Source organism: Leopardus geoffroyi, chromosome E1, assembly GCF_018350155.1.
Source record: "Leopardus geoffroyi isolate Oge1 chromosome E1, O.geoffroyi_Oge1_pat1.0, whole genome shotgun sequence".
In the NCBI taxonomy this organism is placed as follows: Eukaryota; Metazoa; Chordata; class Mammalia; order Carnivora; family Felidae; genus Leopardus; species Leopardus geoffroyi.
Window position 1 is genome coordinate 5659319 of NC_059330.1, and position 18443 is coordinate 5677761.

The 18443-nt window shown below is 50.0% G+C and overlaps 1 protein-coding gene across 1 annotated transcript in view; it reads left to right on the forward strand.

The window, feature by feature from the left end:
- Positions 1-18443, forward strand: part of DNAH9 (dynein axonemal heavy chain 9) — a 339411-nt gene that overhangs the window by 122591 nt on the left and 198377 nt on the right. Inside the window, exons 29-31 of the mRNA XM_045487400.1 lie at positions 6183-6340; positions 9760-9898; positions 11640-11927. Coding sequence (XP_045343356.1) covers positions 6183-6340; positions 9760-9898; positions 11640-11927 — 585 coding nt within the window. The remainder of the gene's footprint in view (positions 1-6182; positions 6341-9759; positions 9899-11639; positions 11928-18443) is intronic.

The following is an 18443-nucleotide window of genomic DNA, read 5'->3' on the forward strand; positions in this document are numbered from 1 at the left end:
CCAGCCTCAGGCTCTCTTCCCAAACTTAGCGTCCCAACTGGTGAGGCAAAACCCAACAGTCGTGGTCCCCGGGGCGCAATGGATGAACACTGCGAATTCACCTGATCCTGAAACTGCCCGACAGGATGTCCTAGAAGGTTCACCAAGATCAGTTCCTTTTTGCTTCTGGAATTAAATGAGTTCCACCCGGAATTCCCGGGTGCTTTCACACTGCAGTCTAGGAACACACCCCGTGGGAGAGACGGTTCTCAAGAAAGTGGTCTGACAACAGCCTGGGCAGAATTGGAGGCTGTACCACTTAAAATCACACACCCGTCCAAGGGGAAAATTGCACTTAATTATTCACACAGTCATCTAGGCTGGCATATTGGTTCAGAAGCCGCACCAGCTGGGACAGTCCTCCTCCACCCTCCCCGCCCCTCCCTTCGGCTCCTTGCCTGCCTGTCTGTGCTCTTCTAGTAACTTCCACAAAAGCGCGTGTGCATCAGTGTTCTCGTAGGTGGGTATTTTCCTGTTTCTGTCCAATGGGTCAAGCAGAATTACATACCCAACGGGGAAAGAGTGTGGCATTTCCAAGAGCAATTACTCTGCTGTTTTAAAAAACGTAGAAAATACTACTTTTTTTTCTTTCCTTCGGAATTTTGCTAATGCTGTGGTGGTCAGCTCTCCGGGCCTCAGGTTATCCGGGCCCAGGGACAAGTGTCACCGGGATGCACTCCACTGCCCTCTCCCTCCAGCCTCCTGTCCCCTCGGTGCCCCCTGGCCAGGCATTTCCACCATGCCCCTTCCTTCCCAATGGTACAGGAGTGCTGAGCCAAGGCAGGAAGCAGCTAGAAGCAGCGAATCGGTTGGCAAGGTCTTGGGAGGTCACCAGAGCAGTGCTCCACGGACTCAGGGCGCCAAACAAATGCTAGAGTCTCAGAACCAACGGAGCTCCCCACCTGCCACCTTTGATAGAGGAGCTTAAGGTCGAAGGTGCAAACGCAGAAATATTTTTTCTTAAAAAAACGTGAAACCTGGTGAGTGGGTTGCACTTGCCGAAGGCAGCACCCTCCAATCTGCCTTTGCAGAGGGAAGCATGGAGTGAGCCGGGCAGGATTTTAATAACGCATGGCATTTGGGGGCAAAGTGCAGACCGCAGAATGGACCACTTCCCTAGAATGTGAGGGGCAAAGGAGAAAGAGCTGACAGGTTTTATGTAGCCTAGGTCTAGCCCGTGACCTCCTTCAAACATATCACCTGCGGGGAAGGTGGCCTGACTTTTCTACTTCACAAGTGTGTCTGATACAAGGCCCCAGCGGGAGGATGTAGGGGCAGAACCCTCTGTGATTACCAGCTTCCAGTCTTGGAAGGGAAAGACCTCATTTTTAAGGTGTCCCATCAGGCCCCCACGGTCAGGCAAACACACGTGGGTTGTACAGAATACAGGATCGCTCATCTGCAGTCAGGGCCACCACGACCTAGAGGCGTAAGATCTACCCACACATCTAAAGCATAAGTCGGTTGGGGCGCCTGGATGGCTCAGTCAGTTGAGCGTCTGACTTCGGCTCAGGTCGTGATCTCACGGTTCGTGGGTTTGAGCCCCGCGTCAGGCTCTGTGCTGACAGCTCGGAGCCTGGAGCCTGCTTTGGATTCTGTGTCTCCCTCTCTCTCTGCCCCTCCCCTGCTCATGTTCCGTCTCTCTCTGTCTCTCAAAAATAAACGTTCAAAAAAAAAGCATAAGGCAGATAGCAAGCTCCAGGAGAGAGGGATGATTAAAGGCTGTAGAGGCTGGAAGACAAAGTGAGCTCATCTGGTTGAGGGCCAGTGGGGACTCTTGAAATTGGTAGGGGGCAGTTGGGGCCAGTGGCAGGGACACTTAATTGGCCAGCAGCATCTGTTTTCCTTGGGAACTTACTAGAAACGCAGACTCAGACCCACTGTTGATCTGCTGTAACATAATCTGCATTTCCACGAGATCTCCAGGGGTTCGTACCCACCATAACCTGGGAGATCTGCTTCTCTGGCTCCGTATCCTCTACCCTGGCTACACCGTAGAACTGCCTGGGCAATTCTGAAAAATAGGAATGTGCAAACGCGTTGTCTCTGTGCCCAAAGATTCTGGTTTCATTGGTCTGGGGCAAGACCTAAGCATCGAGTCTTTTTTTGGGAACTTTCTGTGTGGTTCTTTTGTTCAGCAAACTTCGAGAACCGGAGTGGAGAGGGAGATGGGCAGGCGAGGGGAACATCTTGAGGGCTGTGGAGCGTGGGTGCACCTCAGGACCCACAGGTTCGAGCCCCACTGGCCCAGGTTAGCAGGCTGCAGGGACACGTCCTCCCCATGGCAGGAGGGAGTGAGGAGCAGATGCACTGAGGGGGGAGGGGCAGCTCTGACAGGGACACCTGGGCAGTGGCAGGGATGAGCCGAAACCCAAGATTTGCCTGGACTGCTGTGGTTCTCGAATTTGAGCATATATCCAGATCACCTGGAGGCCTTAGTCATCAGCTGGACCCCACCCCAGCATTTCTGATTGGTTCAAACTGGGGTAGGGCCAAGAATCTGCATGGGAATTTGGTAGGCCCCGGGGACACGAGCTGTGGCCTGGTGGACAAGTCACTTACACCTCCTTGCCCTCAGTTTCCTCATTGGTAAAATGTTTGATTTTGCAGATCATGGTTTTCCCAACTTTGGCAAATGTCAAAGGCCTCCATGTCTTGAGGCCAGATAATTCTAGCAAACCGCCCCCCCCCCACCCTGCCCCCTAGTTGTGACAACAAAAAAGTCTCCAGCCATGGCCAGATGTCCCCGGGGGGGGGGGGGGGCAGGTGCAAAATCATCCCCCCCTCACCCGCATTTGAGACCACTCTTTTCGACATAGCTCTCCATGTTTGTTTTCTTTGGTGAGTGACAAATACAGCTTTTCTTACTTGGTGGAAACGTGTGTGGGAATTATTATTTCCAGAACAGAACAAAATTCCTCTGAAAGCTATGTATTTGATGAGGAGCCGTATGTGGCTGGCACGGTGTCCTTCTAGTAAAAGGCTGTTTGAGAAAGTGGCTATTAAGTGTATGTGCTTTGTCACCAGATTGCCTGGTTGGTAACTTGGGGTGCCCTGAGGCGCCCCCCTTACCAACTGTTAGACACCTGGCAAGTTTCTTTTTTCTTTTTTTTTCCTTGTAGAGTTTTATTTTTTAACCAATTTTAGACTTCTAGAAAAGTTGCAGAAATCGTGTAGAGGCCCCACGTATCCCTCCCCCACCTCCCGAAACTCGGCATCTTGCGTATCTGTCGTGCAGGTTCTTAACTGCTTCTGGCTGTTTCCTCATCTCTAAAACGAGGATCTGCCCCCATCTCGTGCAGCTATGACGAGGACTTAACGGGATAACTCGCGTAAAATACTCAGAAAAGCGCCCAGTGCCTTCCAAGCGCTCAGAAAACGTCAGTTGTTATTTTGTGGTTATTCTGCGTGGCTTTAAAATCTTTGAAAGCGGTTAAGTTTTTGGTGGAGAAACAGACCCCCCGTGAGTGAGGAGTGTACCTGACCTACAGGTGCACAGTCTATGCCTGCCTGTGTGCTCACCCCCACCTGGCTGGGCCCGGGGTTTAATCCATACGCTCCCAGCCCACCTGCTTGCCCCTGCCCGCCCCCCCCCCTCCCCCGACATCCCGAAGGACCTCTGGACTCTATCGGGGCCTCCTGGACCCTGACCGCTGCATTCCAAGGCTCATCCCGCGGACCTCGGTTGTTCCTAAGACGATGAGAAGATGCCAGGCAGGAAGTCTCCCGTCCTGTCCAGCGTGAGCCCAGCGAACAGAGCCTGCCACCAGCACTGATGCCCCAGCGTTAACTGCAGCCTTGAATCGGCTCAACGCTGTCCCTCAAGGGCGCCCCCGACAGATGGGCGCCGCCCGCCCTCCAGCGCACCATAAAGTCTCACTGAGCGCCAGGTTCCTGGGCCTCGGTGTTGCAGGAGGGAAGGCTGACTCAGACTGTCAGCAGAAAGGGCCCTAGGTCAGCCTTCGCCCAAAGGTATCTGAGCCGTTGGTAAACAGCAATTAAACTCACTCCCCCGCCCCTTAGGATGGTGACTGTTCAGCGTATTTTATGGGGAGGACCGGGGCCAGAGAGAGCCCAGCCTTTACCACCCACGTAAGCCACAGGGTGGCCGGGAGGACAGAGGTCATGTGCAAGGCTCTGGAGACCACCTCTGCCGCAAAGGCATCGACATTCCCTTCGCAGAAGAGAAGTTTCGGTCTCAAACTAATTGCCGTGAGCTCAAATGCGTGTGGCCTTCCGGGCCTCGCTTTGGGGAAGGAGCTGAATCCTAATTACGGAACTGTCACACGTTCCGGTGAGTGCCCGTTCTTCCACACACTGGAGAGAACCTTGTTCTGCCATGCACGGTCCGGTGGTTTCGTGTCTTTCCCCTTACTTAGGCTCCAGCTGTCTCTTTCATAAATGCTCGAGCTCACTCTCACACTCTCTCTCTCTCTCTCTCTCTCTCCCGGACACACACACATACCTGCAGCCCAGTCTCCACAGAACCCTTGGCTATTCCAAACACCCCGAACGCGGCTGACAGGACGGGAGCTCATTCAAAACCTTGCACTGGTCCCCCTGGCTTTTGGGTTTTGCTTTCGGGAGCCCCGACAAGCTGGAACTACCCAAGAGACATTCCGAGGGGGCCCGCCTGAACAAGTGTGCCCCTCCTGCCTTCCCGCCTTCCGTCACTGATCATCTTTGCAAGCGCTCTTTCCAAGGCACCGGGTGTGAAAATGGTGATCTCCTTTCTGTCTCTCCTCCTGGGGCTGTAAGAATGATCTAGAATATAGAGCCAGCCAGCTCAAGCTTTAGCTTATATCCCCACCATTTAAGAAAAAGTCTCGGGGCACCTGGGTGGCACAGTCGGTTAAGCGTCCGACTTCAGCCAGGTCACGATCTCGCGGTCCGTGAGTTCGAGCCCCGCGTCGGGCTCTGGGCTGATGGCTCAGAGCCTGGAGCCTGTTTCCGATTCTGTGTCTCCCTCTCTCTCTGCCCCTCCCCCGTTCGTGCTCTGTCTCTCTCTGTCCCCCAAAAAATAAATAAACGTTGAAAAAAAAAAAAAAAGAAAAAAGAAAAAGTCTCATCTTTTTAGAAAGGCACGAATAGCCCCGGGGATGTAGCTCGAGCTTCGCTTTGGTTCTGGGGCTCCCTCCACTCCTCACCATCTACAGGGCACTCCGTCCCTGAAGGGGTGAGCTGTGTTCATGCCATCGGTTCTAGAGATGCAGTCTGAGGAGGTAAACCAGGCTGAGGACCACGACTGCGGTGACGATGGTCACCTTAACAGTTTCCGTGTTAGCTGCTAGACTTTTGAAAAAGAAAAAAAACTTTTATAAGTTTACTTTGAGAGAGACAGAGAGAGAGCAGGGGAGGGGAAGCCAGAGAGGGAGAGGAGAATCCCAGTCGGGCTCCACGCTGTCAGTGCAGAGCCCGACGTGGGGCTCGAACCTACAGACCATGAGATCATGACCTGAGCGGAAACCCAGGGTCAGATGCTCAACCGACAGAGCCACACAGGCGCCCCGTTGACTGCTGCTTTTAAGCGTTTTCTGGATGCCACTCTCTTCAGGGGCTTTATTTCATTTAAACAAAGAACAAGCCCAGCCAGTAGGTACCAGTGCCCTCTCGATCACGCAGCGGCCACAAGCCCAGGCTCCAGAGTCCACTCGCCTGGCTTCAGTCCGGGTGCCACCAGCTTGTAGCGATGTCAGGTTGGGCAGACTGTTCCACTGCTCAGTGCTTGTGTTTCATCATCGAGAGACGGGGCTGGTGGCAGTAAAGTGCCCCCGCTCCCCGCCGGCAAAGGATCGTGGTGAAAAGCAAATGAATGAATACGGAAGTGCTCAGAACAACGCCTGGCCAGAGATCAGTGCTAGTGCATTTCCAGGGTAACTACAGGGAGGGTTAAACACCCGCTTGCTGTTCACTCTCAGCCGCTGTGTCGTAAATACAGAAACAGGCGGCCAGATTTCTTTTAGACAGGCACCCCGCGCCCACCAGCGGAGGGTCCAGGGTGCCGTCGCTTTGCCTGTCCTTCCACGAAGGGGGCCAGGGAGCAGGTGTCCGTGTTGGCTATGGCCATGCTTCCCAGCCCTAGCTACCACTCCGCCCCTGGGACACACGGCGGAGGGACCTTTCTCCGTTGACTCGTTCCCCAGGTAAAAAGCATCCAGGACGCGATCCGAGACAAGAAGCAGCGGTTCAGCTTCCTCGGGGAGGAGATCAGCCTGAATCCCTCCGTGGGGATCTTCATCACCATGAACCCGGGCTACGCCGGCCGCACGGAGCTGCCGGAGAATCTCAAGGCTCTGTTCAGGTGAGCGTCCGCTCTGCCCCACACGAGGGCCCCCGGAGAGAAGGGTCTCCTGGTTTTTTCCACTGAAAATGTAGGGAGTGTATATTAGAAGACATTTGGAACATCTGAAAAAGCTTATAAAACTACCTTTAGGGGTGCCTGCGTGGCTCAGTGGGTTAAGCATCTGACTCTTTGTTTCGGCTCAGGTGGTTCTGTGGGTTCAAACCCCACGTCGGGCTCTGCGTTGACAGTGTGGAGGCTGCTTGGGATTCTCTCTCCCTCTCTCTCCCTTTCTCTCTGCCCCTCCTGCTTGCATGTGCACATTCTCTCTCTCTCTCTCTCTCAAAATAAACTTAAAAAAAAAAGAAAAAAAACACCTTTAATGCTACCATCAGTAAAATTATTTTTTGCTTAGCTGTATTTAAAATATGTGTATTTAAAAAATTTTTTTAATGTTTATTTTCGAGACAGGGGGAGGCATAGCATGAGCAGGGGAGGGGCAGAGAGAGAGAGAGAGGGAGACGCAGAATCCGAAGCAGACTCCAGGCTCTGAGCTGTCAGCACAGAGCCCGACGGCAGGGCTCGAACTCACTGACTGCGAGATCATCACCTGAGCTGAAGTCAGACGCTCAACCAACTGAGCCACCCAGGCGCCCCAAAATATGCATATTTTAAAGTCATGGACTTGTGGTCCACACACGGTTTCTTTTTATAAGTTTAATTTTTTTTTTCATGTTTTATTTTATTTTTGAGAGCCAGGGAGCAGGGGAGGGACAGAGAGAGGAGACACAGAATCCGAAGCAGGCTCCAGGCTCTGAGCTGTCAGCATAGAGCCCCACATGGGGCTCGAACTCACGAACCGTGAGATCATGACCTGAGCTGAAGTCTGACGCTTAACTGACTGAGTCACCCAGGCGCCCCCCCCCCCCACACACAGTTTCATACTGTTTTGTCTTTTTCGTTTCATACTCGATCATAATCCTATCACAAATAACCTCTTCTGTTAGATGGTCTTAAGAAACCTCCTTCCGTGACTACACGTTATTCTATCAAGTGTGTGGTCCACAGCGTAATTAAGTAACCCTCCATATTTAAACATTAGGACCTTGTCTAGCACTTAAGACAAATTTATGCATAATGCTGTGATGTCCACCTATGTACCTAAGTCTTTTTTTCTGTATGCGTGATGATTTTCTTTGGCTAAGCCTCCCAGAAGTAGAATCACAGAGCTAACTGGGGAGGCACGTTTTTAAGGCTCCTGATGCACACTGACAAATGGCCTTCTAGAAAGAGCAGTGCCGAATTACACTCCTGGTAGCGATGTGTGAGAACACGTATCTTTTCCTTCGCCTTGGCGCCCCCAGTGGATATTGTCATGCGTTTAAATCTTCTTTATTGTGATAAGAAAACACAAATGCATTTTCTAGAAGGGGCTGGGGTCTCCATTCTTTTTCTCGGGGAAGCAAAGTCAGCCCAACAAAATAAAGAGGCCTCACGGCTTCTGATTTTCTGCCTACTGGACTGTTCCTAATGGAACATCACCAGGCCTGAACGGATGGCACAGAATAGGTTTGTTGTTTGTTTGTACCAAGTTATGTATTAAATGCACTTGGGTTGCAAACAGTAACGGAGGTCAGGACTACTCTACGTTTCTTTTTCCCTGAGCGTAAAGGCAACATTTATCTATAGAAGAAAATTGGGGGTGGGGGGGGTGGAGAAAATATTTATAGAAACAATAAATACAGGGACACCTGGGTGGCTCAGTCGGTTGAACATCCTGCTCTTGGTTTTGGCTCAGGTCATGATCTCACAGTGCGTGAGTTCGAGCCCCACGTTGGGCTCTGTGCTGATGGTGTGGAGCCTGCTTGGGATTCTCTCTCTTCTTATCTCTCTGCCCCTCCCCTGTTCTCTCTTTCTCTCTCTCAAATAAATAAAAACATAAAAAAAAAGTGATAAATACAAACATCTGCTTTTACGCCTCGTTTTCAAAAAACCCGATGAGGAAGACACTATTCGTGCCCCCCTCGTTCAGGGAGAAAACAGAGTCCGCAAAGGCCCAGGGTAGTAATCATGATCACCGGGGTTAGCCAGTAGCCCAAGGAGCAAGCCGCAGAACTGGGGTTCTAACCCAGTCGGTCTGATTCCAGAACCTCGGCCCTCCCCATCTGAATGCTTTCATCCAGAGATCGTGTGACCCTTTGGCATTCCTCCTTCTGACCTTGGGTGGGCAGACTATATTCCTTTTTTGAACTTGGGATAAGACCCTGTACAAGTTGGCATCCTGCCTTCGTTAATTAATATTTTCCTGTGTCAGGGACGCCTGGGTGGCTTAGTCGGTTAAGCATCAGACTTCAGCTCAGGCATAATCTTCTGGTTCGTGGGTTCGAGCCCCACATCGGGCTCTGTGCTGACAGCTCAGAGCCTGGAGCCTGCTTCGGATTCTGTGTCTCCCTCCCTCTCTGCCCTTCCCCCACTCACGCTCTGTCTGTCTCTCTCAAAAATAAATAAACATTAAAAAAATTTAAGAAAAATTTTTCCCGTACCATTAAATAGTTTTCCTTCTATAGCGTTATTTTCCATGGCCGTGTTGCATGCTATTGTATGGATGCATGTTTAACCTTATTTCAGGTTGCAAAATATTTCAGGTTGAGAATCTGTTTGAATGCCATGAAAAATAATTTAAAGGAAAAATGTTCTTGAGCTATATGTTAGTGAAAATCTTATATCCGCGTGGGGAAAATGCGATTAAAAAACTGTAAATGACCTTAGGCTCCTGGTATATACCTAATTAACTTGAAAAATAAGTGATTTTGCAATCAAATGTTTCTAGAGCCAGGCAGGAAAAAAATCAAAGTAAATCCTTACAGAAAGACAAAAATTCCCCTATATACCGTTTTGTGGCAAGATGGGGTTAATGGGTATTTACTTGAGACCTCGGCATTAGATACTTACATTTGTACGCACATAAGTACAGAATAGGCCTTGAGCGTCTAGGCTTGGAGGAGACACATGTCTTGAAAATGAGAAATAGATTCTTATAGACCCCAGGAGAGACCTGATTCTTCAACCGGAGTCCCTAATCTATTATAGGAAAAACTAATCTAATAAATTACTAATTACCAAAGCTTTACTAATCTGTGCCTGTGGAAGGCTCACTGGACCCAGGTTACAACATGAGCTGTAGCCCCGATCCTGTCCCCACCTGCTACTATCACCCATCACCTTGGACAAGACAACTCACGTCCCATATCCTTCATCACTTCATCCCTAAGTTGGAAGTCTTACACGAAACCATTGCTAAGGGCCAAGTGTGTATCCTCACAGATGCCCCTGTCCGTGATCCCAGCCAGTGTCTGTTGTCTTACCAGCACCGCCCCCCTCTGCCACCCTTCAGCCATGGTTAGGAAAACTATCTTGGCCCTCTGCCCCCTTGTTCACAGGCCTTGCGCGATGGTGGTTCCAGACTTCGAGTTGATCTGTGAGATCATGCTGGTGGCAGAAGGATTCATTGAAGCACGGGCGTTAGCCAGAAAGTTCATCACCCTTTATCGGTTGTGCAAAGAGCTGCTCTCTAAACAGGTACTCTCTCTAGTGACGCTGGACCACCAGTCACGTGTGATCGCCCCACCTCTGGACGGGGCTCGGGGCCGATGTCATAGGGAAACATTAGAGCCTTCTGTCAACGCGCCCATAAGCATAGTACGGGTTCTGCACATTTCCACAACAAAGATTCGTATTCATTTTCTTAGCGTTAAAAAAAAAAAATCTTATTCGGCCCCCAAACTTATTGTTTTTCACAGACTACTTAGCACCTCATCGACCACCCGTGTCCCATGAGAAACACCTCAGTGGCCAACGAAACTCCCTTGGAGGGAACGGTCTCTACCCAGAGGGACACGAGATGGGGGAGAGGGTTGGGGAGATAGTGAGTCATCGAGCCCCATGTACCTCACCACTTGTCCTTACATGTGGCTGCTGCCTAGGGCAGGCCCCCCCACAGGAATAGCACCTTAAATCATGCCGAAGGGGGCGTCTGGGTGGCTCATTTGGTTAAGTCTCTGACTCTTGGTTTCTGCTCAGGTCACGATCTCCCAGTTTTGTGGGTTTGAGCCCCATGTCAGGCTCTGTGCTGACCGCTCAGAGCCTGGAGACTGCTTGGCATTCTCTCTCTCCCTCTCTCCCTGCCCCTCCCCCGCTCGTGCCATCTCTATCTCAAAATAAATAAATAAACTTAAAAAAAAATGCCGAAGGGGGCACCCGAGTGGTTCAGTCAGTTAAGTGTCCAACTCTTGATCTCAGCTTGGGTCTTGACCTCAGGGTCGTGAGTTCGGGTCCCATGTTGGGCTTGCACGGGATGTGATGGAGAATCTCTTGGTGGCCGGGACAGCCAGTCAGGCTTCCTTGGGCTGTTCCCACTGAGTGTCTCCTCCGTCCGGGGCTCACAGGGACTATCTTTGCTGCCACAGCACGGGGAACACCCGGCCCTGTGAAATCTGTCCAAGGTGGATTTCTTTAAAAACCTCTCATGTTATCTCATGCTTCCCAGGCCCCTTGGTCATTGCATTCTTTCCGTAGATTCCCTACCACCACTAACGTCCAGGCCAGCGACCGACATTCACAACTCCACCCTGAGCCTCTCTTGTGACCTCCAAACCCTCATATTCACTGGTTTCTGCCACAGGTCCCCACCCCACCCCAGCCCGCTTCTCCCACATTCCTTGCTTCACTACGCAAAACCGTCACTTACTTGCTTGCTGATTCTGGAACCCTGGGAGTCCTCCTCGGCATTTTCGTCTTCCACAGCCCTGCACCTAACCACGGACCAGAGCGTTCGTTGCCCGCTCTGGCCCTCTCTCAAATCCATCTCGTTTTCTTTCTACCACCTTCAGTCCAAGCCCCCCTGTCTCTTGCTTAAACTCTTGGAATTTCCTTTCTACTGGTTGCTACCAGTGATTGTTTTCAGTTGCTTTCCTCAGAGAGTTTGGAGGCCTCCAAGGTGTAGAGCTTGTGAGCTCAGCCTCCGCCATATCTAAGCCAACATGGCTGCCTCCCGGATACCCTTCAGCTCTCTGAATGTACAAGGAGAAGCCAGGTGGGTCGGGAAGTGGTTCTGTTTGGTTTCTCCGACCCCCAGCCCCCGGGATGCTCTGGGTCTGCTTTGTCATCATCTGTGACCCTGATGTCCCGTGTCATTGGTCTTGCCCTGTGCCTCTGCCTTGGCCTCGGAAGTGACCCGCTGGTAATCGTGTAGAAGCCAGCACGGGCACGTGGCGCTCTGCATCCCAGTGACTCTGGCCTGACCTGTGCCGCCTTCCCTCAGGACCACTATGACTGGGGCCTGCGGGCCATCAAGTCGGTGCTGGTGGTGGCGGGATCCCTGAAGCGAGGAGACCCTGACCGCCCCGAGGACCAGGTCCTGATGCGCTCCCTCAGAGACTTCAACATCCCCAAGATCGTGACCGATGATGTGCCAGTGTTCATGGGCCTGATTGGGGACCTCTTTCCTGCCCTGGATGTCCCTCGGAGGAGAGACCTCAACTTCGAAGCCTTGGTTCGGAAGGCCGTGGTGGAGCTGAAGCTCCAGGCCGAGGACAACTTTGTGCTCAAGGTACACGGGGTTTCTCCCTCCCAAGCTCTTCTTGTCGCTCAACGCTTTTCTTGGATGATGGGTCGTCCTCAATCCAAAGGGTTGCCTTAGATGTACAAATATGCATCTACCCAGTAGGAATTCGTTTCAAGAGCTCTTTACTGGGGCACCCACCGTGCAGAATGTGTGGTGGGGAACGCGAGGGAAGGACGGGGCCCTGCCATCAGAAGGCTCACGATCCGGCAGAGGAACACGAGCCGTTCCGCTGCTGCTTCCCGTGTTGTTTTCCCGTGAACTACTTCAGACGTGATTTCAGAGCAGTGATGAAATTGGAAGTCATGCTGGTTCTTAGGCAGTTTTCCGAGCTTGTGAATGTTCTGAAGTGGTCAGGGGCAAGCTTTCTCACAATTAAAGGAAGAAAAACAAACAAACCCTGAGGGTGGCAGGCAGGATAATGTCTGCAGCCCAGTCCCCAGGATGTACGTTGTGTTACATGGCAAGGGGAGATGAGGGCTGCAGGTGGAATGAAGGCTGCTAACGGGCTGACCTTAAGACGGGACGATGATCATGGGTTACCTAGGTGGCCCTATATAATCATGGTGGTCTTTAAGATTTATTTTAAGTTTATTTATTTTGAGAGAGAGAGAGAGAGATCGCACCAGTGGGGGAGGGGCAGAAAGAGAGAATCCCAAGCCGGTTCCGCGCTGTAGGCACACAACCCGATACAGGGCTAGAACTCACCAACCGTGAGATTGTGATCTGAGCCGAAAGCAAGAGTCGGACACTTGACCAACTGGACCACCCAAGTGCCCTATGACGGTGGTCGTTGTAAGTGAAAGAGGGACACAGGAGGACGTGTGTCCAGGTAACTCCATAGTTAAAATTCCACCAGCCATTACTGACTTTGAAGGTGGAGGAGGGGGCCATGCACCAGGAAACGCGGGAGGCGTCTAGATGCTGGAAAAGGCAAGGAATGGATGCTCCCATAGAAGGCCCCAGAAGGGACGGGCCCTGTCAACACCTTGTTGCCCCACTTTGTGAGACCCACTTTGGACCTCTGACCACCTAAGCTGTGAGATAATGACTTTGGGTTGTTTCAAGCCAATACTTTTGTGGTAATTTGTTAGAGCAGCAACAGAAAATGAGTCTGCTTACCAGTACGTATAGAGTTTCAGGGAAAGAAATCTGAAACTTCAGGGTAAGTATAATAGGTTTCAAGGCCTTTGGAGCCATGGTGGTTTCTACTATTTTCTGGAGGATGCTCAGGACAGGTGAAGACATTTCTCTCCTTGCATTAAAACAGTGGATTAAAGGGGTGCCTGGGTGGCGCAGTCGGTTAAGTGTCTGACTTCAGCCAGGTCACGATCTCACAGTCCGTGAGTTCGAGCCCCGCGTCGGGCTCTGGGCTGATGGCTCAGAGCCTGGAGCCTGTTTCCGATTCTGTGTCTCCCTCTCTCTCTGCCCCTCCCCCGTTCATGCTCTGTCTCTCTCTGTCCCAAAAATAAATAAACATTGAAAAAAAAAACAACAGTGGATTAAAGAGAAAGGCTCTGTCTAGAACAGATCTTTAATCATGATTAAAATGGTCTTTATTAGAAGTGAGTGCGCCCATGACCTACCTCTTGGAAAAGGAAGCACACAGGTACCCCAGTTGGGGCACCCGGCTGGCCCAGTCTGTGGAGCCTGGAACTCCTGATCACAGGGTTGCAAGTTCGAGCCCCACGCTGGGCATAGAGATTACTTTTTTTTTTTTTTTTTTTTCAATGTTTATTTATTTTGGGGACAGAGAGAGACAGAGCATGAACGGGGGAGGGGCAGAGAGAGAGGGAGACACAGAATTGGAAACAGGCTCCAGGCTCTGAGCCATCAGCCCAGAGCCCGACGCGGGGCTCGAACTCAGGGACTGCGAGATCGTGACCTGGCTGAAGTCGGACGCTCAACCGACTGCGCCACCCAGGCGCCCCTAGAGATTACTTTTTAAAAATCCTATGAAAAAAAATAGGGGCACCTGGCTGGCTCAGTCAGAGGAGCGTGTGACTCTTGATCTTGAGGTCGGGAGTTCGAGCCTCATGTTGGGTATAGAAATTTCTAAGAAAAGTTGCACAATGAACTGTAAACCGTGGTTTATAAATAAAATATATAAATAATATAAAAACATTGAGAAAGATACCGTGCAAGAGAGAGAAAAGATTGGCCAACATGAGGCAAGGAGCAAACGCTCTAGCGATTTAACTGTGCTAACATTTTTCCTAGGATTAGGATGCATTGTCAAAATTTTTCGGGCTTTGGATACAAAGTTCTGCACTTTTTAAAAAAATGTTTTAACATTTATTTACTTTTGAGAGACAGAGACAGAGTACAAGCAGGGGAGGGGCAGAGAGAGAGGGGGAGACACAGAATCTGAGGCAGGCTCCAGGCTCTGAGCCATCAGCACAGCGCCCAACGCGGGGCTTGAACTCACAAACCATGAGATCATGACCTGAGCCGAAGTCGAATGCCTGCCCGACTCAGCCGCCCAGGCTCCCCTCTAAGTTCTGTCCCTTTTGACTGGTCCGCCCCAATCCCGTTTTTCCGTAAGTCTGTTATTTTTACTGAGCACCTTTGCAGGCAGTCACGTTTTCAGGAGGCGTGACTGTTGTTACAGTAGATGTATCTGCGCACAAGTAACTGTACCTTGAAGCAGGGCGTGACAGGTGCCACAAGAGAGGGTCCCAGGGTACTGGAGCATGGCTACATTGTTTTCCTGTGCAGTGATATCTTTAGGAATTCTGTGAACGCTGCTTGAGAGCTCATGGGTGTCTTACTTTATGTATCACATCTGACCCTCCCCTGCCCCCCCTCCCAACCACCGAGGCCGACGGAGCAGGTGAGATACTTTACAGATGAGGAAGCTGGACGGCCATTACTTCTGCAGGATCTGCCACTGAGGGTTTCATGAGCGAGAACGTGCTCCCCCTTGAGGACGTTAATGGACTAGGGGGCCTTGTTCCTTCTATGCCATGGGGCGCCATAAAAGCCTCCTGGAGGCTTTTCTAGCATGGAATACAATACAGTTGGTTGAGATTAAGCCCCGGCGGCTGTATATAAATAGAATTGCAAATTGGTGTCTGCTCGCATCTCTGAGATTACATTTCACAGAGGAAAGCAAAACTTTACCTGGTCCTTCACAGCTGTGACTGTGTTGGCCTGTCTGTCCCCACACCCAACCTCCCTCCTCCCAAGTGTGGTGGATAGACTTTTTCAAGGTAGAGGTGGGCTTGAAGGCCTTCCAGGTAGAAGAAAAGTGTCGGTGAAGGGCTAGACGGGGAAACACAGAGATGGTATGAGCACTGGCAAGAAGTCCGGTGTCACTAGGAAAAAGGTAACGGGGCCCGGGAGGGAGCAGTAGGACTCGAAGGGTCATATGGCAGCATGATATCGGGGGCCTTGAATGCCAGACCAAGGGGTTTCCTCATAAGGGCTCCGATCCTCAGAGGGGAGGTAAATCCGACGAGGCTGCTGCTATGTAGGGCTCTGGGGCCGATGTCCCCGCATCAGAACTGCCCACATCTTCCTGGACGCTCTGCGAGTCTGCTGAGGCAACATGGCCCTACTTTGCCACTTGCTACATTTTTTCCTACTCAGCTGGCCCCCATTCTGCGCCTTCTTTCTCTCTCCTCCTTTTTCAGGATTGCTTTCTGCTCCTCTGATAAGACAGATACTCCCTGTTAAAACATGCTGTCTTCCACCCACTTTTCGTCTGCGCCTTCCACCTGAACTCCTGAAAGTCAGTTCATCAGAGATACCTCGTGAGGCTCTGGATTGAGATGCCATCCTGAGATCCCCTGGAAAGCGATAGTATACGTTCTTTTTTTTTTTTTTTTTTTTTAAGAAAAAGGAGTAAGGAGTGTGGAAACTAGAAGGAGATGGTTCCATCAGTTCCTGGAAACAGGATGAAAGCAGGTGGACAGATCACACAGGGCAGGAGGGGCTGCAGGCCAGAATCTACCCCGAGGGGGCCAGTCCACCCAGGCGGACCCCAGGGGGGAAGCCCTGGGCTTGGAGTTGGTAGCGAAGGGAGGGCAGGGGCGAGAAGAAGAACCGGCAACAGCCGAAGGGGGACCATTAAGTCTGTTTCCCTTATAATTTTGCCACCTGCTTCCCCACACTCTTCTCCCAGCTCTGCCTTCTAGTTCCAAATTCCCAAGAAGGCAGACCGCATACAGCCAGGCATTGAACCCGCAGCCGGAAGGAAAAGTCTAAAGTAATCTAATAAACTCTTGGAGGGGGCGGCTATATCTGCTCTTGGGGTGTTGGTGCCCCAGTCTATGGCCTGTCTATTCCACTCGGGGCCCCTCAGCCTGAAGGCCAGTCACCTGCTTACTCACCTGCAAGGTCTATGGTCCACGTGTACATACGTCTGCGAGCTCCCATCTCGGGAAGGCACCCGAGCGTATCCACCCGCCCAGCCTCCTTGAAAACGCAGGGCAGCGATCTTCATTTAAACTTGAGGCTCACCGGATGCTGGAGAAAGCCAACAGCACGAGAGACAAAGGCAAGCTGACAGACACCCCCCCACACACGCACATGCTCACACCACATACACACACACACACACACACACACACACACACAGCAGCTGACTCCAGTGCAAGTAAGGAGGAGAACATTTTGAAAGTTCTAATTAGTATCCTTGAAGGAAATTAAGAAAATGATACCCATAAAAATGGAATGAGATGCTGTAAAAATAAATAAATAAGTAAAAAGAACCATCAAAGAATTGTAAAGAGCTCTTTGAAATGTGTAATTGTATCATTGATAACACAAAATTCAGTAAGGGGATTGGAAGGGGAAGTCAAGGAAATACCCCAGGAGGAAATTATGTATGGATGTGTGTAATTTTAAAAATGCATTTTTATATACATTTGTTTTTATTCAATATATAAAAACAATATATAAAATACATAAATATATGTATATATATATACACACATACATGTATGTATGTACATACATATACATACATATATATATATACAATATATAAAAAAACATTTGTTTTTATTCAATATATATATTTTTTTAATTTTTTAAAAAGTGGTTATTTACTTTTGAAGGAGAGAGAGACAGAGCATGAGCAGGGGAGGGGCAGAGAGAGAGGAAGACACAGAATCTGAAGTAGGCTCCAGGTTCCGAGCTGTCAGCACGGAGCCCGATGCGAAGCTCAAACTCACAGCCATGAGATCATGACCTGAGCCGAAGTCAGATGCTTAACTGACTGAGCCACCCAGGCACCCCTCAATATATGTGTTTTATAAGGAGAAGAGATACTTATGTCTTTATTTATGTAGATAGAATGTGTGTATAACAATACAATAGATATGATGTACAAAGAGACCGAAAATGCAAGAGTCCGGATAACAGAGAAGATTGATCTAGGTTATGCAACGTATGACCAATGGGAATTTTAGAAAGAACTTTCTAGAGCTGGAGAAACAGATGTTTGGTTTTGTTTGTATTTAAATTCCAGTTGAGGGGCACCTGGGTGGCTCAGTCAGGTGAGCATCCAACTTTGGCTCAGGTCATGATCTCACGGTGCGTGGGTTCGAGCCCCTTGTTGGGCTCTGTGCTGACAGCTCGGAGCCTGGAGCCTGCTTCAGATTCTGTGCCTCCCTCTCTTTCTGCCCCTCCCCTGCTCCTGTTCTGTCTCTGTCTCTCCAAAATAAATGTTAAAAAAATTGTTTTTAATTCCAGTTGACATACAGTGTAATATTAGTCTCAGGTATACAACAATATATTGATTCAGCAATTCCCATACATCACCCGATGCTCATCACTAACGTGCCCCCCTTAATCCCCATCCCTGATTTCATCCATCCCCCCAGCCACCTCCCCGCTGGTAGCCATCAGTATGTTCTCTATAGCTAAGAGTCTGTTTCTTGATTTGTCTCCTTTTATTCCCTTTACTCATTTGTGTCTCAAATTCCACATTTGAGTGAGATCATACGGTATTTGTCTTCCTCTGACTGACTTATTTCGCTTAGTGTTATGTTCTCTAGCTCTGCCCACATCACTGCGAATGGCAAGATTTCATTCTTTTTTAGGGCTGAGTAACATCCCATTGTATGTATATACCACATCTTTATCCATTTCCTCTGTCAGTGGACATTCGGGTTGCTTCCATATCTTGGCCATTGTAAATAATGCTGCTATAGACATCGGGGTTATGCACCCTTTTGAATGGTACTTGAAGACATACTATGGAAAACTGAGGGTGAAAAATAATAATGCCACGGGTTTCAAAACATCAAGAATCAGAAAAAGAAACCTTAGCATTATAGTTGTCAGCAGACCTAGAAAGCGATCCATCCAAATCAGGGCAGGAAGTTCACAGTCTCCAACAAAAGACCTCAAAATGGATACGCTCAAGCAAGAATAGATCATCATGATGAAAGTTCTTATGTAATTTTATTAAACTTCTAAGGCAAATGTCTTTTATTTTAACAAAGAAAAAGGAAAGCAATTAGAACACCAAGAGAAAAAAGTCACGGTCTGAAA